The sequence below is a fragment of the Rhincodon typus genome, chromosome 16, assembly GCF_021869965.1.
Source record: "Rhincodon typus isolate 14 chromosome 16, sRhiTyp1.1, whole genome shotgun sequence".
Lineage (NCBI taxonomy): Eukaryota > Metazoa > Chordata > Chondrichthyes > Orectolobiformes > Rhincodontidae > Rhincodon > Rhincodon typus.
Window position 1 is genome coordinate 36,830,401 of NC_063347.1, and position 26,853 is coordinate 36,857,253.

Consider the following 26,853-nt stretch of genomic DNA (forward strand, 5'->3'; position numbering starts at 1 on the left):
AGGGTCTAGGCCCGAAACGTCAGCCTTCCTGCTCCTCTGATGCTGCTTGGCCTGCTGTGTTCATCCAGCTCTACACCTTGTTATCTCGGATTCTCCAGCATCTGCAGTTCCTACTATCTCTGAAACAGCTTTTGTATCAATTGACTTATATGAAAGTGTTGAGATAATTTTCAAGGACACATTTCCTGCACCAGAGGAGTCCATGCAAATGTTTGATGAGCAAGTTTCAGTCCAAAACCCTGGGACATTCGTCTGACTTTATCCTTAATTGTCCCATCAGGGAGTATTTTATTCTGCAAATTCATCTGTATGATTAGGCTGGCTGTCCCCCATCTGGTACCTATCTGAATGTACCAAATTCTTTCAGCTCCCAACACTTGTTATTCAACATCCTTTATAAACTTATTTTGTCCATTGTCAGTGAAACGTCTTGATTATTAGGACTTCAACTTCTCATGATATTGCATGTCTGTTTCATTATCCTTGTTCTTGTCAATCTACAACTATTTATCCTTCTGTCTTGTTCAGGATTGCTGCTCCAAGGTTCCCCACCCCAATGATCAAAATTTGTTTTGCAAGTTTGTGGTTCTTTACGAGGGAAATATTCACTTCTGGGTCCAGTTTCAAATCTTGTACTGCTTTTTCTGGTCTTCTGTATCTTCCCTTAGTTTTGCCGATCTGTGGAATTTACCTCGTCCCTTACCTTTCACATTTAGTCCGTGTTTTTATTTGTTGGTGGCTTTTCCTGTTAATTTAATGATGACATTCCTCTAATCATTGGCCCTCTTTTGGCATCAGTGTAACTTTGGTGCTTACTTTCAGTTGTTTGCTGGGGCAAAAAGTCTTCTCCTGCATTACCACATCATGTTGTGCATACTCAGTCAGCCCTTCATTTGCTGTAATTTGGACTTCCTAATTTCTCATATGTATGTACATCAAGTACATGGTGCCTCGTCTCTTTCATACCTTCAGGTTCTGTATAATCCAAGCCAGTTAAATTTGAGGAATAAACCCAGCCATTTGGTCGCTAAGTTACTGTTTGTCCATCTCTACCAATAACTTCACCCACTCTTTCTGTTCATCCCTTTGGTCATATACCATGTTCCATGGATTAAAGTTTATTTCTGATGGCCTTCAACATAACGCTTTAGTAAATGCCCTTTCCCCTGCATGCAGCTTACGAGAGCTCAGCAAAAGTTGAACCAATTTAGTCTCTTAAGTGGGAGATGACACTAGTTGTTGAAAGAAGTTTTGAATTTATGCCAAAGAGTAATTAATATGGATTGTAGTTCCATAACCGTTTACAGTGAGCTATTTGCCCACACTGAGGCAAATGTTAACAACTTGGTTGGTCCACTATGATTTGAAAAAAATCTTACCTATTACTACATGCTTTCATGTAGTAATAGCCCATTAATCAATGCTGTGTCTGTTATTATAATCTTGCATTTTTTCATACATCCCTAAATTCGTCTTTGGCAAAATCTCCCTCATTCAGTTTGGAATTTAGCTGATGCTTCGAAACTGGTGTTTATCTTTTTCTCATGTTTATGTTTTCTTTTAATTATCATCAGCAATTACACACTAACAAGTACAATTACCCACCTAGGAAATTATGTTTATTATCTATTATTGTAGTCGGAATAAATCTAGTTGCTACGCTGATGAAGTGTAAATTGATTTCTTTTTCAATGTTCCAAACTTTCAAATCCATTGTTATAATCTCATTAAGAAATAATTTCAAAAGTGTCCCTATTTTTAACATGCATCACTTTTAGGGATTATCCCCTCTTTAAGCTTAGTATACTAATTATCCCTTACTCCTGAAACTTTTAGTAACATATTAAAAGATGGATTGAGAATTTGCCAATGTAATTCTAGGAGAATTAGCCTTTTGTCCATTAAACTCATCCCATTGACACCTGCTTAATATCTTGATTAGAGTTAGGTCTTGTTAAAGGAATACAAAATGTGTGGACTGTAAATTCACTGACTTTATAAAAATCATTGACCTGTCCCATGTTTGGTTTCATTTGAGCCTTATTCATAGCCGACACAACTTGAAGAATATTTCACCCAACACTGCATTTGTGCTGATAATGGTTTACCCCTGCTATTTTACGGGGAATCATCACTGTGTTTGTTGATTTTTATATATTATCATCCCCAATCTAAAGCAGGTAGAAGTCTCAAATTCCTTAACCTTACTTTGGTTCTTGTTATTTAAATGATCTAGGTAGCATTTTAACCAATCTACTTTCATGCTGTGGATATGTATTCAGTGTCCATCGCAGCACACCTGAAGGTGTCATAGAATAGAATAGAATCCCCACAGTGTGGCAGCAGGCTATTTGGTCCATCAAGTCCACACTGACCCTCTGAAGAGCATCCCACTCAGACCCATCCTCTATCCTAACCCTGTAACCCTGTATTTCCCACGGCTAATCCGCCTAGCCTGCACATCACTGGGCAATCTAACTTAACCAATCCGCTTAAGCTGGGTGGAAACAGGAGCTCCTGGAGGAAACCCATGCAGACATGGGAAGAATGTGCAAATTTCACTCGACGGTTGTCCGAGGGTGGAATCGAACCCGGGTCCCTGGTATTGCGAGGTAGCAGTGCCAACCACTGAGCCAACGTGATGCCCCAATGCGAGGTCAGTAAGTAAGACTTTCATTACTAGGCTAAAGCTTCTTGTAATTAGTGCAATTTCCTTTGCCTGATCAATATCACCTTTCTTTTCATGCTGACCAGTTGTACAATTCGTAATTTCAAATACCTTGTTATTCAATTGAGATCAATAACTGCAGAATAGTATTTTGAGTCTCAACTGAAACACTTGTTGACTATACCTTTGGCAATCCTGGGTTCATTCTTCTGTTATAGTATGCCAATTCCTGTCATTTGTTGTAATTGCCAGAGGTATCTCTATCCTCACATCATTTAATTATGATACTTCCTTTGTATTGATGCTTTTGGCCCATGTCTGGGGAATCTCGCATAACAACAAAGTGCTGGAGAGACTCCAGTTCTGAAGTCAAGCTGGACTCAGTGTTAACTGTTTTTCTCTCCCCAGATGCTACCAGATCCGTTGAGTTTCTCTAGTACCTTTTATTAAACATGTCAGATTTCTCGCATCTGCAGTATTTTGCCTTTATTTGAGGACTGACTGTGAAGTTTGCTGTCCATTGTGTTATTACTAATTGAGACAGAAGGCCAGCGCGAATGAATGTGTTCTGAAGATTTCTTTTAAGACTTCGGTCTTCTGTTGTAAGGGCATGTTTGCTCCTGAAAATGTATCTCCAGTTAATATTTGGAACCCATCCATGTTTGACACCTTAGCACAGTACAACAATTTAAAGGCAAATACTGAATTCAGAATCTCCCAACAGGATTTTTGATATCTTGTATATATTTTCTTAAGTTCCGTTACATATTCTAAAGAATATCCTTACAGCTTTCTAAATTTATCTAAGTCCAACCGTGCCTCATATGCATTTAATAGCTCAACCATGTCATCTCTCCCTCTTTTCAAAAGTTGACAAAAGAAATACTAAATTGGATGAGTTGTGGTACAAATTCAGTATGTGCATGAACAAAGCAGCAGTTACTTTCGGACTCATTTAGTTCACTTTGAGTTTGTGTCATAATACCATACAACGAACAACAGTTTGTGAAAAGAATGTGCCATTTTATTTGACTAAACTAAAATTGATTGTAAATATTATTCTAAACTTTAAAATCTGTGTGACAGTGTCCTCCAGCAGCTTGTCAGATCTTACTGTGAGCGTTACATGGGGGTACATCAGAGTGCCTGTGGCTAGAGACCTTTTAGCTCGATAGGTGAGAAGTGTTCATTGGTTAACAAATTCCTTAGGCTCAATGATTTTAGAGAAACAATTTCAATGCATAGCTCATTTAAGCAGTAATAAGCCAAAGTTTAAAAATATCCCAACATTTACATGCATCTTTTACCACAAAGAAGATTTGCAAGAAGGTCTTCAAATTTCAAATAAGTAGGAGTGATTATGAAGAATTGATTTCGTTCGTGTCAAGATGTTATAAACAGTGAAAAAGATATGATCACATGCAATACTGTGTGTTCTGGTTTTAATGTGATGCCCACATTGAAAAATCAATGATCATAACTGAAGCAATGCCAGTTTATCACAGTGAGCATCTAGGTCATGCTGTATACTAAACAGGAATCCAATCTTGTAATAATAACAATCTTGTGATTTTTAAAAACTGTCCTTTCAGCAAATTGACAAGCCCTGAAACGGCACAGAAAAATAATAAAATTTTGACGTTTTAGAAATCTTCTTAGAAGAATCTTTGAATCCCAACTGGGTGGAAACAGGCCCACAACAACCCTCCAAAGAGCATCTCATCTGGACCCATCTGCTTGCCCTATCCCTGTTACCCTGTATTTCCCATGGCTAATGCACCTAATGTACACATCCCTGAACACTATAGGTAATTTAGCACAGCCAATCCATCTAACTTGCACATCTGAGTGTTACCTGGTTTTGACGCTGTAATTTGGATGATTTAAAAGTTTATGCCATAAGAAGTAATATTATAAAGATCTTTTCAGTATCAAGTAAATTTTTGAAAGTGCAGTCTGTATGTAAACGTTTATGAAAGTGATGATGCCAAGATAACTTACCCTCGTCATTTTAGGCTGGTGGCCTGGCAGGAATGTGTGTGGATCTGACACTCTTCCCACTGGACACCGTAAAAACCAGACTACAGAGTCAGCAGGGATTCTACAACGCTGGAGGGTTCCGTGGGATTTATGCTGGTGTTCCTTCTGCTGCCTTAGGGTCCTTTCCTAATGGTAAATTCCTGTTTATATAACCCCACTTTCATCTGGAAGTCGTTGAAAAGATATGGCCACATAGAATATTTACATTTTTGTGATATACATATACTTTATTTGAACATTGTCTCTTGTTAACTTTCTGAATGATGTGTTAACTTTTTATTCTTTTTATGGCATAAACAGACCAACCACCTTCAATTTGAAGACATTAAAGACAGACCAACTTTCCAGTTGCCACATCCTTCTCTCGCCTACGAAACAGACCTTTCCACCTCAGCCCTTAACATGCATCTTTCTGTAGCTTGACTCCTATTCCACCATGGTCTCTTCAAGCTCATCTTGTTTATGAAATCCACTCTATGACTCTCTATTCCCATTAATCTGTTTACCACCTAACTTGCCTTCCTAGGGCCCACAATGGTTGAATTTTCTCAGGTGCTATCACCCTCCCTTTCAGATCTGCTGCCATCCTTCCCCCTACTCCAAACCAAAAAACCACTCTTAAGTTTTCTGTCCTTGCAAACTGCCTCTCCATCACTAGGCACGTTCAAGATGGCACTGGCATGGTATGTAGTATTCAGGCTTGTTGGAGCCCATCTTCTCCAGGCTGGCAAGTCGTTTTCTGTTTCAACTTTTCGTCATTTCACTTTGTCTTCTTCATCTTTGAGGCCGGAGCAGTGTTGGCAGGGTGGAGACTGCAGCATCGACAGTGTGAATCGGAACTCCGAGCATACTGCCCCGGCTGCCAGGAGTCTCCTGCCGTTGGCGATGAGGCCTGGACTCTTGGCAGCAGAGCTGGCGTCTCCTGAGGCATCTGCATTGTCTTTGCTGTTCCCGGAGTGGGACTCCTTGAGGGATGGAACAGAACACCATCCAGACACCTTGCAGAAGCCCTGAAACTGTGCTTTAGACCCCAATTTGAACAGAAGATGAACTCTTACTTAATTTATTTTTGTCCTTATTGTAACTTAAATGGCGCTGGATTGTGGCGACAAAATACTTTTCACTCTATCTTCAAGAAATATATGACAATAAATAATTCATTTGTTCGTTCATTTAGATGTTCATGCTTTGTAAATTAGTGTCTGGTCCTTTTTCTCACAACTCCATGTTTCATCATGCCATAGCACTAGAACAGTCTAAATTAAAGTCACAAATTACATCTCTGTTTGGAGTGCACTAACATAATGCATTTCTCAACCTGTCTGCAGCGTTTGCCATAGTTGGCCATGCTAACGGCACCTTTCCTCTGTTGTCCACTGGTTTGAAATCACCATGCTTGGATCCATTATTCTCTGCCCAACAACAGCCAGAGAATCTTCCACAATGGCTTCTATCCCTGCCCACCCGCCATTGTCTCCGGTGGCCCCCAACTGTGAACTTGACAGTGCCTCCCTATTAGTTTTGATCCATATCTGCTGCTCAGTGATGTCATTTGTAATTTTTTCCCACCTCTGTGTATATTAATGTCATTCAGCTTTACTTTAACACCACCACTCTTGGTCCTCGTTGCTGTATTTGCATCGCCAAATTCCATGATCTGGATGAACCACAATTCCATTAATGTAAAAATTTTTTTTAGTTTACACATGGGATGTGGGTGTCACTGGTTAGTCAGCAATTTTAATGCATATCCCTAACTGCCCTTGAGAAGATGCTGATGAGCTGTTGACTTGAATTGCTGCAATCCACATAATGTAGGTTGACCCAAAATGTCGTAAGGCAGGAAATTTCAAGATTTTCACCCAGCAACTGTGAAGGAACGGCAATGTATTTCTAATTCAGGACAGTGAGTGGTTTGGGGGGATCTGGTAGGTGGTGAGGTTCCCAGGTATCTGCTGCCCTCGTTCTCTTAGATGGAAGCAGTCGTGGGTTGGAAAGTACTGTGACGAAACGTCTGAACGACAACAAGCCAGCTTGCCGAGCAACTCAACAACCTCACCCTCAACCCGAGCTACAGATCTTTGCAGAAACTTTTAAGAATTGTCTGAGGATCTTCGGTGAATTTCTGCAGTGCATCTTGCAGATAGTAGACGCTGCTGCTACTGAGCGTCGGTGGTGGAGGGTGTGGATGTAGTGCCATTCAGGTAGATTGTTTTGCTTTGTCCTGGATGGTGATGTTGGAGCTCCACCCATCCAGGCAAGTGGGAAGTATTCCATCACTCCTGACTTGTGACTTGTAGATGATGGACAGGCTTTGGGGAATCAGGAGGTGAGTATTCCCAGCTTATGACCTGCTTGTGTATTTATATGGCAGGTCCTTTGAGTTTTTTGATAATAGTAACCCCAAGGATGTTGACAAGTACCATTACCATTGAGTGTGGTTCGATTGTCTCTTATTGGAGATGGTCATTGCCTGGCATTTGTGTGGTGCAAATGTTACTTGCTCCTTTTCAGCCCAAGCCTGGAAATTGTCTCGGTCTTGTTATATTTCAACATGGACTGCTTCTGTATCTGAGGAGTTGCAAATGATGCTAAACATTGTGTAATCATTGGCGAACATCCCCACTTCTGACCTTATGGTAAAGGGAATGTCATTGAAGTAGCTGAAGAATGGTTGAGCCGAGGACACTACCCTGAGGAATTCCTGCAGAGATGTCGTGGAGCTGAGATGACTGGCCTCTGACAACCACGATCATCTTCCAGTGTGTCAGGTATGACTCCAACCAGCAGAGATTTTGTCCCCGATAGCCATTGATTGCAGTTTTGCTAGGGATTCCCAGACCAGAGTCGCTACTAGAAATTCTGTTCTTTTACCTGAGTTTCAACTTCTGCTCCTAACACTGTACAAGTGGATTTTCGAAGTGTGTTAGACGAGGATTAAAAGTATTGATTCTTGTTTTGGAAAATATTCAAAGTAATCCATTTTGAAACTGCTTTCCAGTTCTTGGTATCAAATAAGTAGTATATTGCTGGGTGTAAATTAAGTGGCAAGTTTCCTACATTGCAACAATGACACCATTTCAAAAACATTTGATTAGCTATGGAGTTTGCTCTTGATTTGCTCTTGTTTTCAGCGGCAGCAGCGTGAGCCAGAGTGCCGATGGGAAGGTAAGGTTTTTTTTTCCAGGATAAAAACTTACCTCGTGCAGCAGCGGCCCTCTTGTTTTCAGCGGCGAGTGTGTGGAGAGAACGCAAGCCAGGAAAGAACTGATATATTCGGGCATTGGCTAAACCCGAAACACTACACGTGTAGTGTCTCCCACCCATCCTCCTCCTCTAACCAAAAAAAAGACTGTGGTGGGTCAGTAAGTTAAGGCTTTTTTTAAATTCTCCTGGAAATCTAGAGTAGAGGGAATGGAAGCTCGGGCAGTTGCATGCTCCTCTTGCAGGATGCGGAAGGTAAGGGTTACTGCTGGTGTCCCCTCTGACTTCACCTGTGAGAAGTGCACCCAACTCCAGCTCCCCTCAGACCGCATTAGGGAGCTGGAGCTGGATGAACTCTGGATCATTCGGGAGGCTGAGGGGGTGATAGAGAGGAGTTACAGGGAGGTACAGGAAAAAGGTAGCTTGGTGACTGTCAGGAGGGGAAAGGGAATAGGCAGACAGTGCAGGGATCCCCTGTGGCCATTCCCCTCAATAATAAGTATACCGTTTTGGATACTGTTGGGGGGGGGATGACCTACCAGGGGAAGGCCATAGCGGACAGGTCTCTGGCACTGAGCCTGACCCTGTGGCGCAGAAGGGAAGGGGGGAGAATAGGAGAGCAATTGTAGTGGGGGATTCAACAGTAAGAGGCACAGACAGGCGGTTCTGTGGACGTGAACGAGATGAAAGGATGGTATGTTGCCTCCCGGGTGCCAGGGTCTGAGATGTCTCGGGTCGTATCTTCAAGATCCTTAAGGGGGAGGGTGAGCAACCAGCAGTCATGGTACACATCGGTACCAATGACATAGGTAGAAAAACGACTGAGTGTGAAAAACGAGTACAGGGAGTTAGGTTGGAAGCTGAAGTCCAGGACAAATAGGGTAGTTATCTCTGGATTACTACCAGTGCCACGTGATAACAAGGTAAGAAATAGGGAGAGAGTGCAGCTAAACACGTGGCTACAGGGCTGGTATAGGAGGGAGGGCTTTCATTATGTGGATAATTGTAGCACATTCTGGGGAAGGTGGGACCTGTACAGTAAGGACGGGTTGCACCTGAACCGGAAGAGCACAAATATCCTGGGAGGGAGGTTTGCTCGAGCTATACGGGATGGTTTAAACTAGATTGGCAGGGGGTGGGGAACCAGATTTATAATTCAGAGGATGAGGTATTCAGCCTTCCAGTGGACACAACAAGGAGTGAGGTTGTTTATAAAGAAATGCGGTCGATGTAACGTAAATGTGGACATGGGGATGGTTTGAGGTGTGTATACTTCAATGCTAGAAGTATCAGAAATAAGGCGGATGAACTTAGAGCATGGGTCGGTACTTGGAACTACGATGTTGTGGCCATTACAGAAACTTGAGTAACTCAGGGAGAGGAGTGGTTGTTGGAAGTTCCGGGATTTAGATGCTTTAAAAGAAATAGGGAGAGTGGAAAAAGAGGCGGGGGAGTGGCATTGCTAGTCAGGGATAGTACAGCAGCTACTGAAAGGCAGTTCGAGAATGATATATCTATAGAATCAGTTTGGGTTGTGGTCCAGAACAAGAAAGGAGCAGTCACTTTGTTGGGGTTTTTTTACAGACCCCCAAATAGTTGCAGAGAAGTGGAGGAGCGGATTGGGAGGCAGATACTGGAAAGGTGTAGAAGTCACAGGGTTGTAGTCATGGGTGACTTCAACTTTCCAAATATTGATTGGAAATATTTTAGTTGTAATAGTTTAGATGGAGCGGATTTTGTCCAGTGCGTTCAGGAAGGAGTCCTGACACAGTATGCAGATAGACCAACACGAGGAGAGGCCACTTTGGATTTGGTGCTTGGCAATGAACCGGGCCAAGTGTTAGACCTGTTGGTAGGAGAGCATTTTGGCAGTAGCGATCATAACACTGTTACTTCTACAATAGTCATCGAAAAGGATAGGTACATACAGCAGGGTAAGGTTTATAATTGGGGGAAGGGTAATTACAATTCTGTTCGGCAAGAACTGGGTAACATAAATTGGAAACAGATGCTGTCAGGGAAGAGCACTATTGAAATGTGGAGATTGTTTAAGGAATGCATACTGCGTGTGCTCGATATGTTTGTCCCTAGCAGGTAGGGAAGATGCGGTTGAGTGAGGGAGCCTTGGCTCTCGAGAGAGGTCGAATGACTGGCTAAGAGGAAGAAGGATGCTTATGTAAGGTTTGTGAAACAAGGAATGGAAAAGGCTCTAGAGGGATACAAGCTATCCAGGAAAGAGCTGAAGAAAGAGCTTAGGAGAGCTATAAGGGGGCATGAGAAAACCTTGGCAGATAGGATCAAGGAAAACGCCAAGGCTTTTTACACGTACGTGAGGAATAAGAGAATGACCAGAGAAAGGGTAGGGGCGATGAAGGATTGTAAAGGGAATTTGTGCACGGATAGGAGATAGGAGAGGTCCTTAATGAATACTTTTCTTCAGTATTCACAACTGAGGAGGGACCTAGTTGTAGAGGAGGGCAGTGTGAAACATGCTGGTAGGCTAGAGGAGGTCGATGTTAGTAAGGAAGATGTGCTAGGAATTTTGAGGAAGTTGAAGATAGATAAGTCCCCTGGGCCTGATGGGATTTACCCAAGGATTCTATGGGACGCAAGGGAAGAGATCACAGGGTCTTTGGCGATGATCTTTTCGTCCCCACTGTCCACGGGTATAGTGCCAGAAGATTGGAGAGAGGCAAACGTCATTCCCTTGTTTAAAAAAGGGAATAGGGATAACCCTGGAAATTACAGGCCAGTCAGTCTTACATCAGTAGTGGGCAAATTATTGGAAAGGGCTCTGAAAGATAGGATTTATGATCGCTTGGAAAGGCACAGTTTGATTCGCGACAGTCAGCATGGATTTGTGAGGGGTAGATCATGCCTCACAAACTTATTGAATTCTTTGAAGAGGTGACCAAACACGTGGATGAAGGTAGAGCAGTGGATGTGGTATACATGGACTTAAGTAAGGCGTTTGATAACGTTCCCCATGGTAGGCTCATGCAGAAGGTAAGGAGGCATGGGGTAAGGGGGAATGTGGCAAATTGCATTCAGAATTGGCTGACCCTTAGAAGACAAAGGGTGGTAGTGGACGGAAGATATTCAACATGGTGCTCAGTTACGAGTGGTGTACCACAAGGATCTGTTCTGGGTCCTCTTCTATTTGTGATTTCTGTAAATGATTTGGATGAAGGAGTGGAGGGGTGGATTAGCAAGTTTGCGCACGATACGAAGGTGGGTCGCGTTGTGGACAGTGCGGAGGGCTGTTCTAGGTTACAAAGGGACATTGATAGGATGCAGAGCTGGGCTGAGAAGTGGCAAATGGAGTTTAACCCTGAAAAGTGTGAGGTGATTGATTTTGGAAGGACAAATTTGAAAGCAGAATACAGGGTTAACGGAAAGATTCTTGGCAGTGTGGAGGAGCAGAGGGATCTTGGGGTTCATGTCCACAGTTCGCTGAAAGCTGCCACCCAGGCGGATAGAGTTGTTAAGAAGGCATATGGTGTGTTAGCTTTCATCAACAAAGGGATTGAGTTCAAGAGCTGTGAAGTTATGCTCCAGCTATACAAAAGCCTGGTTCGGCCACGTCTGGAGTATTGTGTCCAGTTCTGGTCGCCTCATTACAGGAAAGATGTGGAGGCGTTGGAAAAGGTGCAGAGGAGATTTACCAGGATGTTGCCTGGAATGGAGGGAAGGTCTTACAAGGAAAGGTTGAGAGAGCTAGGGCTTTTCTCTTTAGAACGACGAAGGATGAGAGGTGACTTGATGGAGGTGTACAAAATGATCAGAGGTAAAGATAGAGTAGACAGCCAGAGACTTTTTCCTAGGGTGGAGGTAGCTATTATGAGGAGGCATAGTTTTAAAGTGAGTGGAGGTAGATACAGGGGAAGCGTCAGAGGTAGGTTCTTTACTCGGAGTGGTAGGGGTGTGGAATGCATTGCCGGAGAGGATAGTGGAGTTGGCCTCATTAGGGGCATTTAAGCGGCTATTAGATAGGCATATGGATGATAGTATAAGGTAGGGGTGGAGGTTAGATAGACCTTAGGTTTAGGGTAAAAGTTCAGCACAACATTATGGGCCGAAGGGCCTGTACTGTGCTGTACTGTTCTATGTTCTATGAGTGTACATCTTGAGGTTGTGAAAGGTGGGAAATATATGCAGAATGATTCTAAGTCTTCAGGAAGTTGTTTTTGTTCATTGTGAAACACACTCTCAATATCAGTGTCAAGCAAGGTGGTACAGTGTGCCTTTGAATATCATTGTTTAAATGGGGACAATGTCAACTTTCTCTCCACCGAAGGCTACCATTGATGAAGAGGGTGTTTCGCACCATATAGTGACAACTAAAAGGAGACACTGACACTGTAGGGATGCGTGCTAGTTTCTTTTTATGTTCATTTGTTCTTTTCAAGATTACTCAGTGTCGAGCTGGGTGAACACAAGGCCAGGCAGCATCAGAGGAGCAGGAAAGCTGACGTTTCGGGTTGGGACCCTTCTTCAGAAATGGGGGAGGGCAGGGACGTCTGAAATAAATCGAGAGGGGGGAGCAGTGATAGCCGATAGGTAGTGGAGCGGATAGGTGGGAGAGAAGATGGACAGGTCAAGGAGGCAGGGATAAGAGGGGCTGGGGAAGGTCGGTGGGATGGTGAGAGGTAAGGGCAGGTAGGCAGTGGTGGGGATTGGTCAGTGAGGTGGGAGGAGTGGATAGGTGGGAGAGAAGGTGGACAGGTCAATGAGGCGGTGTTGAGAGTGGGGGTGTGCTGGTCTTGGGATGAGGTCGGGGGTGGGGAGATTTTGAAGCTAGTAAAGCCCACATTGAGACCATTGGGTTGCAGGCTTCCCAGGCGTAATATGAGGTGCTCCTCCTCCAGTTTCCGGCTGACATCGTTGTGACCGGAGGAGGCTCAGGATGGGCATGTCATCCAGGGAGTGGGAGGGGGAGTTAAAGTGGTTCGTGACTGGGAGGTGTTTTCATTTGTCGCGAACTGAGCGTAGTTGCTCTACCAGGCGGTCTCTGAGCCTCCGCTTGGTCTCCCCGATGTTGAGGAGGCCACATTGGGAACAGCGGATATTGACCTGTCTGTCTTCTCTCCCACCTATCTGCTCCTCCCACCTCACTGACCAATCCCCACCACTACCAACCTGCACTCACCTTTATGAGCTTCATCCCCGCCTCCTTGACCTGTCTATCTTCTCTCCTACCTATCCGTTCCGCTATCACCGCCCCCCACTCTCTCTTTATTTGAGCCCCCTTCCCCTCTCCCATTTCTGAAGAAGGGTCCGGACCCGAAATGTCAGCTTTTCTGCTCCTCTGCTGCCTGGCCTGCTATGTTCCTCCAGCTCGACACTGTGTTATCTCAGACTCCAGCACCAGCAGTTCTTACTATCCTTTCAAGATTGTTGTCCTATTTAAACAGAATCATAAATGGTATTTTTTCCTTTTTGGGTATGAAAGACAGTTAATTTACCAATAGATTTTAATTTTTAAAATCTAGAATTCGGTGTTGTATAATCTTTTGCATAACTCATAATTGTTTTGGATGAAACTTTGACACAAATCCAAAAAGATAAATTCTTGAGAGTAAAATTAAATGAATTTGCAATAATATGTGCACTTTATCAGCAGTTTTTGTCATGCCAAGGATCAAGAGGGCAAAAATGGTTCATGTTCAATTGATGCTGTTCATCTTGATGAGGAATAAGCATGAAACAGCATACAATCACACTGCTTTACTAACTTGGAACTGAAATTCATCAGCTGGCCCTGGCTAAGTCACCTAATTTTAGTGTTCACAAAATGATATGTTAAGGTTTAAAGATGTAAATGTTTTAAAGTTTTAAGTACCTTGTTTGTTTTTGTTTGTTTTGTTTTGTTTGCTTCATTTATTGATAAAACCTTTGACAGGAGTGCCACAAACGAGATGTCTTTTGCCAGGTGCTGCTAGTTTTGTAATGCTGTACATAGCTCGTCAATGTCAGAACCCTAAACTTAATTCCTCTGAAATAAGTAGCCGCTAATGATTTGGAACTAAGCACTGAATGGTTCTGTCACTGATTAGCTGCATCAGCGTATAAGAATGAAGTTTAATATGAAAAGTCCACTGGAAAATAATTTGTTGGTTACCTTCAAAAGTCATGAGTCCATCAGCTAACAGTTGCGATAAACAATTAGATTTTCATCCATGAAACAAAGGCAAGTTTTCTGCTCCTCAGTAGTAATTAGCTTGCTTAATTAACTTTAAATGTCAGCACTTACAGTCGACTTGTTAAATTAAAACCAATATTCACCAGCCTTTCTTTCTCTTACAACCAGCATTAAATTCAAAAAATCTATATATCACTGTATTATTTACCTAAATGCTCAATGATCATTTGAATGTTAATTCATTACTGAGCCTGAAGTTGATGCTTTGCCTTGAGTAAAGCTGGTTTTAAAAATCACTCATTTTGATGAAGTATAATCACCTTTAATGGCAATAGTATGGAATCACATGACTTTGTATTGATTTCGAAACAGTCCTCTCTGTTGATGGTACACAGTTATGTGGGCAGAGGAAGAGGAGACAGCGAGAGAGAAATCTCGTTTTAAATAAGGGTTTAATTTTTAAATTCAAAAATGTAGCTTTGCTGGTTGGAAGTCAAGTTACACAAAGATATGCTGATCAAAGTTTAATGTGCAAGTGAAAATTCCTGCTTAGAAATCACTGGTGAGTGAATAGATTTTCCAGTCTGGAAATTGATTCACTTGGTGGAAAATTGGGATGTGGAGACCATGTGGATCTCTTCTGGTTTTGTTTGTGGCTATACAGAGGAAATAGTATGGAGTATAGTTTCCATGTTTTTGTGGGTTTGTTTTTGCTCAAGATTGGGCAAACCCATAGAAAATATTGAAGATCTTCAAATTGGATTATTGTGCCTACGTATAGGCACCACACTCCAGGAGAGATCTGAACACTTTGGAGATCGTTCAAAGGAGATTTTCCAGTTATGCTCCAGGAAAAAGGGATTGCGTTTATGCTGCCTTTTCTAAGTTGTAAAATGTAGTCTATTAATTTAAATGCATGTAATTTTTTTTTTGCAAGGTCGCACTTGCACAGTAACTGAAGAGGCCTACTTGAGCTCAGCCTGTGTTCGAACTTCTGGGTTCAGGGAACATTGGTTATCCAGATATACTGGAGAAGTTGAGAAATTGTTCTTGGATAAAGTTAGCATAACATTTGATGGAATTGCTGAAAATAGAGAAATTAAAGATAGACTGCTTCCATCAGTGGAAAGATGGAGTACTGGAGGATACAGATTTGAGATGATTGGCAAAATACATGAGGAAAATTTTACATGCAAAAACATTGTTGGGATAAATCTGATTTCAATCATTGTCTCCAAAAGGACTAGGATAAATATTTGAAGGCAAAAAAAAATTCCTTCGATTTTGTGAAAAGATTCAGCAATATGTGAGTAGCCAAATTGCTGACGCAGACTTGATGGAAGGACTCGTTTTCACTGCTATATTATTCTACAATCAGTTAGTAAGATTCAGTGCACATCAGGTGTCTGCAATCTTTTATGTTAGTAACGAAAGCAACATTCTCTTAAAAAGCTGACGCCATCCACAAATTAAATGAATTACACAATGAATTTACACTATTTGCACCTGTTTGAAGGTCTGCAAGGATGATGTAATAATTCAGTTTATTTCAGGTTCCAGAGTGCTTTGGCAGCTTTTTAAAAAAGCAAACACATTTAGAATACTGAAAATTTAGAAAACAGACCATGCAAGTTCGAGTTATTTTAAAATTGGGCTAATCAGGTGATAGACTAATCACTATCTAAAATCAGTGGTAAACTGTTTTTGGCACTGTTAATAAGCTTTCATTCTTGAATTATAGCAGGGATTTTCTTACTGCAAGAAGAAAAGTGAACAAATAAAGCAATAAAAGTTTTAAAAAATTACCCGATAGCAGTAGTGCATGAATGGTTATGGTTTTGTATTTTCAGTGGTTATATGAAGTGATAGCTCTTAATTGGTTAGTATTTTAAAAACATATGCATTTTCATCTAAGATATTTGCTATATTCTGGACATTGTATTTTTTAAACAGACCTTTAACCTTTAAAAGACATTTTGATTCAATATGAGAAAAGCTTAAATCTCAGCAGGCACTTTTGAAAATAAGCTTCAAACTAGCTACAATTGTAATGAAATTGATAAGGATTTTGTTGTACGTTTGCTTGGTTAGTGCAGTGATATTTATATGCAACTTTAGAAAATACCTCATTGAAAATTCTGAATTTTTCACTTTTATAGATGAGACATTTCAGACATTTTCCATTTTAGACATAGTCAATGGAATTGTTTTATTTTTCAAATGCATGTTCCAAGATTTAGTGCAAATGCTTTACTTCAAAAGGCGAGACGACATTCCTGTGTTTTCACATTGCTATTCAATCAGCAAAATCTCTGATCTCTTATTTAAACCTTTTGAAGCAGTATTATAAAATATGCAATCGCTCACGATCTCTCTCATGCTACTTGTCTCATTCTCCTCCGGTCACCACCACTCTCTCACAAAGCTGGGAATTAAGTTTGCTGGCAAGGTTTATTTTAAAAAAAAAAAAAAGCATTGTTAATTCCTGAAGTATTTCAGAGTTTGAAAATTAGCCTCCATGTATAGAATATAAATGTAAAATATATAGAAAGACAATATATGCACAAGTTCCACGAACTGTAAGGAAATAAATGATCAGCTAATCTATTTGAGGTTCTGATTGTGAATGAATATTGACCAGGACACTGGGACCAAACCCCTGCTTTGAGTTGTTTCATGGGGTCTTCTATGTTCAGCTGAGAAAACAAACTGATTTGAAATTTCAAGACCCAAATGATAATGCAGCACTTCTTTAATACTGCAATGAAGTGTAAGCCCGATGTATGTGCTCAAGTCCTTGGATGGGACCTTGAGCTCACCAGCTTCTGACTGAGGTTAAAGTGCTACAGAAAGCATACTTGATTAAAGAAAATGCATGTTTGATGCAATAACCTTCTTTAAAAAAGATAAGTTGATTCCACATGTCAATTGTACATTAACTAACAGGGAATCCCAGTTGAATAAGTTGCTGGAAATATCTTGGTGCATTCTTGTGATTCTCTTCCATGGAACAGCATTTCATATTGCTGACTGGAAGTGAATTTCAATTGATGGTGTGCAGTTACTTCTGGATAACAAAGGAGTAAGTCATACAGCACTGTGATCAAAGACCAGTTTTAGCACCAATGGGCCATCAATATTTTGGTAAATTTATGAATGGCTTGATCTGCATCTATAATGTACTGAAAACTGTCAATGTTGTAATTGTGACTTGTAGTGACACAGCTGTAGTATTTTGTACTTGGCCTTCTATGCATAGTTTGCAATAGAGCTTTTACGCTAATGCACCTGGCTGACATCTAGCTGGTATTCCTTACTTTACATGCTTTTCAAGGCATGTATTAGTTTGCCTTGCTCATTATTAAGTGTTTCAGCACCTGTCATCCAAGTAGGCAAGAGAGCTGCCAGCTCTCAAAACATGTTTTGCTTTAAAATCGTAATCTTCTGCTTGAAATAACATTTTCTTCATTTTTAAGCCTGTATCTGTTTCCATGACTAATTTCTTCTGGAACAGGTTACCAGAGGTATAACCTGAGAGGCAACACTGTGTCAAGCATGACTGCCCAGGAGATGTATCCACACCTGTTGCCTGCTGAAGTCTATTAGAAGGATTTGCAGATTGATTAGCAATCAGCTTAGTTGTGTAGTGAATTCACTTTCCATTGCCATCAGAATTTGTTAACATTACTTTTAGACTGACTAGAACATTTTTCTTCTGTATATGTTTAATTTCAGCTGCACTTTTCTTCGTTACCTATGACTATACAAAATCTGTACTGGGCTTATGCGTGTCAACAAAACAAGCTCCACTTGTCCACATGATTGCTGCTTCTCTTGGAGAGGTGGTAAGTCCTGAATCTTACGTTTGATATGTAAGTGTAAAATGAGAAAATGATAAAAATTTAAATGCAAGGCAAAATGTTCCGAGGTGCATCTTGGAAGTGTAGTTGAATGAATTTTTATAAAACCTTCACGAGTATATACTGGAGAACAGTGAAAAATTCAAGCCTCCTTCTTATTAGTGAGATATAGTTGCACTTGAAAGTGTAGCACAAAAGCCATATGAGATAATTAGAATAGCTAGCCAAAAGCTTGACTGAAGAAATAGATTTTAAAGAATATCATTAGAGGGGAGGCAAGTAGTAAGACAAATCTATGGAGGAGATTCCAGAGCTGAGGTTTCAGGCAATTGGATGAGTGATTAAAATTGGGACTGTGCATGAGGTCTGAAAATGGCAGAGCTGAAGAGATTTCAAAAAGTAGGAAGGGGTGAGGTCTTGGTAAACAAGGTTGAGAATTTTAGAATTAAATTGTTGCCAGACCCAACAGCCAGTGCAGGTCAAGAAGCAGAATGCTGGAATTTGGGATATGCACATCAGAATTTTGGATGAGTTCATGGAGGGTGGAAGATGAGACCCTGTCCAGGAGAGCACTGGAATGATCAATTCTAGAAAAAACAAAGGCTTGTCTTTCTTTTACATGTGAAAAGCTTATTTTCCAATTACACAAACCGACCATTTGTGCAACAAATTGTATGTTGTTTTAAAACATTATTGATCTGCCATTTTTCTCATTAAGGGAAATTTCAAATGTTCAAAGTGTTACAATGCAGATGTCAAATCCCCCACCCCGATAACTAAAACTGAAACACCCAGAGAGACTCGCCTCACCCTATAATCTGTTAAAAGAAGTATGAAAAATGGTATAACCTGCCTCTCACCCCCAATCTGTTATAAAGGAGTGGTCAAAAGAAGTAAACACCTGACACTCACTCTGTAATCAACAAGTAACAATTTATTTATTTAACTCGAACAGTGAACAAATTAACTGAACTATTAACTAACCAAACGATTCCCCTCTAACTACTAACTATCCATGAATGAAACAAAATTCTAATAGAATGCTGTTCTAATAAATACAAGTCCCACTTAGATAAACCGAAATAGTAAAAAAAAATAGAACTTAGTCTATCAAAATTACAGCCAGGTTACATCTTCTGGAATGTTCTGTGTCTTCTCCATTGATCTTCTGCCAGGAATATTAATTAAAAGTGCTGCAGTACCTTTATTTAGATAATGCTTTCTCTAGGAGCTGAGAGAGCTGATCTCTTTGCAGATGACAGTTCGCTCTCTGCTGATTTTGCAATTGTTCTTGTATTTTATACCCTTGATGACATATTGGTTTCTTACAATAGGATTGGCCCTATGTTGTCAAAACCATCTGATTTAAGTTTCATTTGTTTTTAGTATCTAAGTGCCTGGTTTAAATTAATTGGCTAAATGCCAACTTCTTGTCCTGATATCAAAACATCCAGCTTTTTGATATAAGTGTTACAACTCAGGTGCTCTGTGCACATGCAAGTCTATAACCTGCACATGCAAGTCCATAACCTACACGTGGGCATTTTTTTTAATCTCCAAGCCTAGAAAAAGCATATCCTCTTTTAAAGGGATCACTCACTGCTTTCCCACCTATCATTTTATAAACACCAATATTTTACAAACATTGAATTCCAACGCCCTGCCTTCCAACCCACAAGTACGCTACCGAACTTTGCAACAAAAATAAAATTAATATGCAAAGGAAATTTGCACTTCACAATATGGTTAAACATATTGATTAAGTATTCTTTTGTGCCTGCCTGCCTCAAGTTGGTTTATTGGTTTTAACTCAGAAACCTCAGTTTCTTGGTTTGGAATTTTTGCTGGGAGCTGTGATTCTATACACTGAATTTACAAGGTGCTGCATAAATATGGGCTGAGTGCCTAATTTACCAGGGAGTATTGTACATTCAACCAGCTGTACTGATGGCTATTTTTTCCCCTTTTAGATTGCAGCACCTTTCAAATAATTTTCAGAATTTTTGAAGAAAAATGAGAGCCGCATGGCATCCCTGATACATTAGCTACTTTGCTATTTATGAAATGTTTACCACTTTTGGATTTGTAATCAGCATTTATAATTAATTATGGCAATTTATAATTCGCATTTTTGTTCTTTTTAATAAGAATTATTCATTATTTGTAAGGAGATGTCTGACGTGACAATTTTGAGTATGCTGAATTTCCGATTATCCTATTGCTCAGGAGCTGCAAGTTGACATTTTAGGGAGTAATGCATGATACATTGAGTGATAGATTTGATTTGTGGATGACGAAGTTAAATTAGGCTTTTTGGGGGGGTTTTAAACTAGTGTTTCGTCGGGTTAGTCATGTGATTTGATTCTTTTTACACCTGAGAACCATTTATATATTTTCTTAACATGGTACTGCTACAATGAATGTTTGAACAGTTTTGCTCATCGATTTCAAATTCTGCCGGGGTAATTCTCTGATTAATTGTAGCAAATATTTCAATAAGGTTGACCATATTTATGGGTGAATATTATGACGTCCAAATTGCATCTGTCATTTTGTTCTTCATGTTTTCGGAGTAGTTTACGAAGATTAGTTAGAATCCGATTTAAAAATTCCATTACCAGTGCAAATAGAAATATAGTTGATCACTCTCTACAATGCTGCTTTTGGCCCCCCACAATGTAGGAATATTTGAGAGAAAATTTGAACCATGTAGATTTACTAAATCTTATTTGATTCATCATAGATTTATAACTATTTTAAAAACTTATTTTGTGTTTATTTTGATGCAGATGTGTATGGACTTCAAAAGGTTTATTATATTCTGCTTCCATTTTCCTTAAATACTTTGGTTTTTTTGATTGATCTTATTCTGGTATAAGTTCATTTGTATTCCATGTGTGTATATGTGGAGAGCTCATTTGTCAAGTTGAAGTGAATCGCTTGCTTGCATTTATAAACCTTTTCTCCCTCAGGACATACTAGAAAATACAGTGTGACATGACAAGGCAAAGCAATTGGCAGGTTTTTAGCTTGGCATGTCAACTCATCCACAAATTTTGGAATACCAAAAGCTAGTTGAAACAAAATACATTGCATTTATAACAAACAACCATGGCTGCCTAATTCCGTTGTTTTTCCTTTTATTGTAAAACAACGCTTAGAAATTTTCAGAGGGTGTAAACAAAATTGACATTCTGGTATAATATATTCTCAGTGAAGTGATAGAACTACACAATTTACATTTGTCGAGTTTTGTGTTCTGTTCCAGTCAAAATTTTGACTGTAGAGAATAGAATATTGGAATAATATTTCAGTATTCAAATTGAACACGTAAATGCAAACAGCGAAGTATCCAGTTAACCCTTTGCCTTAAGGAAAGGATTGAGAAGATAGTTTGTTTAATCTGTTGGAGCTGTTTGTACAATAATTTGCTTGTTAAGCTGGAAGCTGTTGCCGTTTTGTTCCTCCCCGTATAGTCTGACACCCTTCATACAACAATATGAAGCTATGCTTTTCTCCTTCCAAGTCCCAAAGTCTGGAGTTCCCTTCTTAAAGCTCACTTTCACTTGTTATCCTTGTGCAATTACTTCCACTTGCATGACAATATAGAAGCCAGTCAGCCAGTTCTAGTTGTGTGTTGGTACTTTGAAAGAGCCGTTGTACTTGGCCCCACACCCCTAATTTATGTCTGTAATCCTGTAGGTTTGTCATCGTAAGTGCCTGACATACTCTTACAGAAATGTTTTATGGAATCATTTCCCACTACCCTATTCGGTAGAGAGTTCCAGATGCCAGCAATCTTATGTTGTGACATCTTGCCTTCCATGTTAACCTTAAGAATACCCTCCTGTAATTTTCATCATCTTTCTGGTTGTTAACTGAGTCTTGATCCTGATAGTTATCATGGATGTTGTGATACCAGCTGATGGGAATAATGGTAAGTCAAATCCAGAGTGAAACCTAGCTTGATAGACTATAAGTTTTAATTTTGCAACTTGGTCATTAAGATATTCACAAAAGGCTGTCAATACACTTTTAGCAAAAAAGAATTAAAATTTATAGCATTTAGAAAATAAAACACTATTTTACACTATACAAGAACTACCTGAAACAGTCTTGGAAGAAATATCAGAAATAAAGATTCATCCCTTTTTGTTTTCCCAACAATCTAACAGATGCTTAAACCTCAGGAAGGGTCATTCCTATTTTCACTTTAAAATTCCTTGTTCAGTTGGTACAGCTGTACTTAGTTTCTTTTCAGCAAACATCTGTATTCACTTGATAGTATCATCTTTAGTTAATGTCTCTTCAATGAGACCTTTGAACAAGCTGCCTACACAGTTCACTTGTTTCTTAACAAGGATTCCTTAAACTTCACTTCTTCAGCCTTCTGTTTCTGGAGTTTTTTCTTACTGACATTAAACCACTTGGGGGCTTCTCAGCTCAAACTGCTTTGGGGACTGCTAAGCTCATAACTCCTCTGCTGCCATAGATCTGTTCTCTCTCAATTAAATGCATGTAAACACATTTCCAGATACCCATCACCACACTCAGAATGCAATGAAGTTAAGGCCCTCAGTATAAATCAAACTTTAAGCATACAAAGTCCTGTTCAAGTTAGAACTGATGTACCCAAATATTAACACAGAGTTCTGAGAAAGGGTCACCGGACCTGAAACATTAACTCTGATTTTTTCTTCACAAATGCTGCCAGATCTGCTGATCTTTTCCAGCAACTTTGTTTTTGTTTCTGATTTGCAGCATCTGCATTCTTTTGGTTTTTCCCAAATATTAAGACCAATATCTCATCAACTTTCATCACAATGAGCTTCTTGTTTCTGTTTTATTTTATTTCCTTTGTCATCGAGGATGCATTAGCTTTGCTACCTTTTCCTTTCAAATGAATATGCCTAGTTTGTGCTTGAGCTATTTCTTCCCTGTTACTGCATTACAGCAAATCTGGTTTGTTTGAAATTCGCAAGATTTTCAAATGATGGTATTTCAATTATTGTTTCAAAGTTTGAATGTGAGCAAAGATAAATTTTCCATTACCTCTTTAATCAGTTTCAAAGTGTATGTGTCACAGAGTGATGGAACACATTGTTTTCTCAATCAGCTGTTTTGTCCACAGATCTGGTGATAAGTATTACCTTTTCTCCTCATTCAACCAGGGTACATGCAACTAATTAGTCTACCGAGTAAAACACCATAGTCAGGCAACAATGCTGTCCACTTGTAAAAACGATGTTCTACTTGAAGGTAACATTTTCATTCTCCCTTGGTTTCTCTTCTTTTGTATCATTCCAATGATAGGATTTCAATACTTCACCAATTGAATACTTTTCATGTGTATGTAAGAAGCAGAAGAAATGAGATGGACCAACAAATTAGTCATTTAAAAATATAAGTATAACTAATTTGCCTGAGTTTTAAGAACTAGAACTTGCCATGTGATGTAAGGACCATGGTGTAACATCCCTGATTCAGCACATGGCACTATATAGTCTCTGCAAAAAAAAATCTTTTCTGAACTTGTTTGGACATGTTTTGACACTGCTCCGTGATAGGTGTGACTTCAATGCAGACCTTCTTGGACCTGAGGTAGTGACCTGAAGCAAATTCTGACATATCCATCGATTAAATAATTGTGAATTCCAATGTAAGAAAAAAGTCAAGTTATGAGAATTCAAAACTTTAGCACTGTTGTCTGTCCATGTAGATTAGCTTCTAATTAAGCAGCCTTAACATGATGTGCTTGGTCAATTACAGCTTTTCTGTTAAGTACCCTTTATCCTTCAGATAGCTGATGAGAGTTTTGTCTTGAAGCAATTAATGTTGACTACAGAAATAGGGGTGGTCCCAAAGGACATGATTTAAAATCCTTGCACACCTGTATTAAATAGTGAAAAGCATACAGAATGTTTAACTGTAAGTTATTGAGAGTTTATCTAATCTGGGGTTTTTTTACAGTGTGCAGTTCGATTCCACCCTTGGGCGACTGTCTGTGTGGAGTTTGCACATTCTCCCCGTGTCTGCGTGGGTTTCCTCCGGGTGCTTCGGTTTCCTCCCACAGTCCAAAGATGTGCAGGCTAGGTGGATTGGCCATGCTAAATTGCCCGTAGTGTTCGGGGATGTGTAGGTTAGGTGGGTTATAGGGAGATGGGTCTGGGTGGGATGCTCTAAGGGTTGGTGTGGACTTGTTGGGCCGAAGGGCCTGTTTCCACACTGTGGGGATTCTATGATTCTACGATCTATGATCTTCGATTGTATCATGTCATTTTGTTGGATTCTGAGCACTCCCGTCAGAAAAGGGATTATTCTCTTCATGTTGGGACTTAACAGTAATGGTTTAAAACTTGACCAGTTATCTTTTTAAGACTGATGAGAAAAATGCTTGTAATGATGACCGTCAGAAATTCTTTAGATGGGGTCACTGGAAAAGGTGACTGTCATCAAAATTCTGTGCTGAAGAAGATTGTATAACCAAATCAGCATTTTTATGCTTGTGTTCTTTTACCATTTGCCGGTCTCCAACTTAAAAGGATTGCTGAGTGCTTTTAAAGCACAAATACAGGCAAGCCATGTCATGTGGTGATCTGTACCTTGAGGATACCTTCTCGAAGCAACAGCATTTCTTAGTGTGATTTCATGATTGATTATGTTTTGTTTGGAAGGTGTGAAAGGCAATGGTGTGCACTTAACATCAGAAATTCTCATTTTAATTAGAATTATTTTGATAACCTTAATTGCTATTTTACCTTGATTGAAATATTTGTTTATTTTGCTTGCAAGCAAAATAAACAATCAACTAGTGCAGATCATTTGTTTACTTGAACAAGCTAGAGCTTTCATATGTTATGGAACTGAGATATAACTGAAAGGACCATGTTGCTTTCTTTCCATTCTCCTGCTTGGATGACAGGTTAAGAACAGGGATGTGGGGAATGTAATTTTAACATTGACACTTGCATTTGATTGTGGTTAAAAGTTGCCAGTAGTTTTAAATTTGTCACTTTTTTGTATTGAGTTGAAGAAATGGTTTGTTAATGTAGTGTTGCATATTCAAAAATATCCCTTCTACAGTTGAACTCTACATACTTTGAGAAAAGCAAAATTTCAAATGATATTGCAATCCCTGTTGGGCCCAAACACCGAGTGAAAACCAGCACAAGATACCACAGGGATATTCTGTGACCCAGCTGCGAGCTTTTGAGGAATGAATTGGAAATTAACCTGTGTTACTAACTGTTCTATGATGAAATGGTTAACACTGGCAATAATGAAGCAATGTTAGCACTTGTGTTTGTAAGCATTGCTGAATATAATGGGCTTCTGTCAAAATGAAATTATTTGCAAAAGTAAGTCAAAAGTTAAAACTACACAGTGAAATATGTTATAAAAGGCATAGGGACAAAATAAACAGCAAGAGAGCCTTGAGGAAAAATGTGCTTTGAAGGGTAGAACAAAAATTAGGTCATTGTTTTGGTTAGATGTCTAGTGTTCATATGTAGATTTATAGTGTAGCTGAGATTCAGAACCTATCCATGCTCGGGGAGTCTAAAAATAGAGGGCATAGGATTAAAGTGAGGGGGAGAAATGCAAAAGGGTCCAGAGGCAATTTTTTCACATGGGGGCGGTGATGGGTATGTCTCTGAAATGGGCTGCCAGAGGGAGTGGTGAAAGTGAGTACAAGTTTGTCATTTAAGAAACATTTAGAAAGGTATGTGGATGGGGTAGGTATGGAGGGATTTGGACCAAATGCAGGCAAATGAGGTTCGTTTGAATTGTGAAAACTGGGCGGCATGGGTAAGTTGGGCCGAAGGGCCTGTTTCCATGCTGTAGACCTCTTAATCTATCCTTCTTCATTTCCATGCATTATTGTTCACACTATAGGAAGTGTTCCTGAGTAAGGGGGTAATGAATCATGGAACAGGCCACTAGTAGGGTGGAAAACCATAGCATGTTTAAAAATAGAACTGCATGATTTCATGTTACACAACTATTAGAACTGGATTATGGATTATGTCTTTCTCCAAAGTATGAAAGCCAAAGTTTTAAGGAGCAGTTTCTGACAATGCTTTCTGCTGAGCAAGAAAGGGTGGATTATTCATGGAGGCTAAGGTAGAAGTTTAATGTTGAAGAGTTGATGAAGGTACAGAGAGGTAGTGAAAACCAGGTTCACATTTCCAATACCAGGTACTTACACTCTTATTAGCAAGTTTACATCTGTTGTTGCAGTGCACTGTTGATGTTTGTACACTGTAAGCAGTCCTCCAGCAAAGCCCTGAAGAAATGTGGCCTTATACAAACAAAAACCAAATGTGACTTATCACCGTTGTCCAGTGCACTGGACTTGCGTGGATTTCTTTAATGGGCTTCATTGTTGACAGTGCAGGAATTGTGGCAGGTAATGCAAATATTGCAAATAGATTCAAATTCCTGTGTCACTATGTGGAGAGTCCTTTATAACAACGAAAAGTTCTGCATCATCCTTTTCTTAGACTTTAAATATAATAAAATGACTTTAAGATTGACTTCACTGCTGTATCATTGAGAGTTTCTGACCTGAGGTTTGTGGTCATGGGAAAAACAAGGGCACTGGCTGCTGACCAGGATGTGAGCTTCACACTGAGAGAATTTCACTTCTATCTCCACACAGTGGTACTGCAACAGATTGCAGTGTCCAACACTGGGCATTCGCAGTATAGAGCAGCCAAGTTGTTTTCGGGCTCTCCAAACAATCAATGACATATATTTTTATACAGACTAAAACAGGAAGCTGAAATCAATAATGCAAAATTGTTTTAATATTAAAGATTGAGTCATATAAGTGAAGAGAAGGTGGAAAGTCTAAAAACATACTGGATAAAAAATCTCTTTTTAAAAAAAAATAATAAATTAGTTTAATCACTTATCAGAATTCCATATTGCTCATTAGA

At 39.8% G+C, this 26,853-nt stretch overlaps 1 protein-coding gene across 1 annotated transcript in view; it reads left to right on the forward strand.

The window, feature by feature from the left end:
* slc25a26 (solute carrier family 25 member 26) overlaps nt 1-26,853 on the forward strand; it is an 81,568-nt gene that overhangs the window by 2,314 nt on the left and 52,401 nt on the right. Inside the window, exons 2-3 of the mRNA XM_048606733.1 lie at nt 4,684-4,840; nt 17,790-17,899. Coding sequence (XP_048462690.1) covers nt 4,684-4,840; nt 17,790-17,899 — 267 coding nt within the window. The remainder of the gene's footprint in view (nt 1-4,683; nt 4,841-17,789; nt 17,900-26,853) is intronic.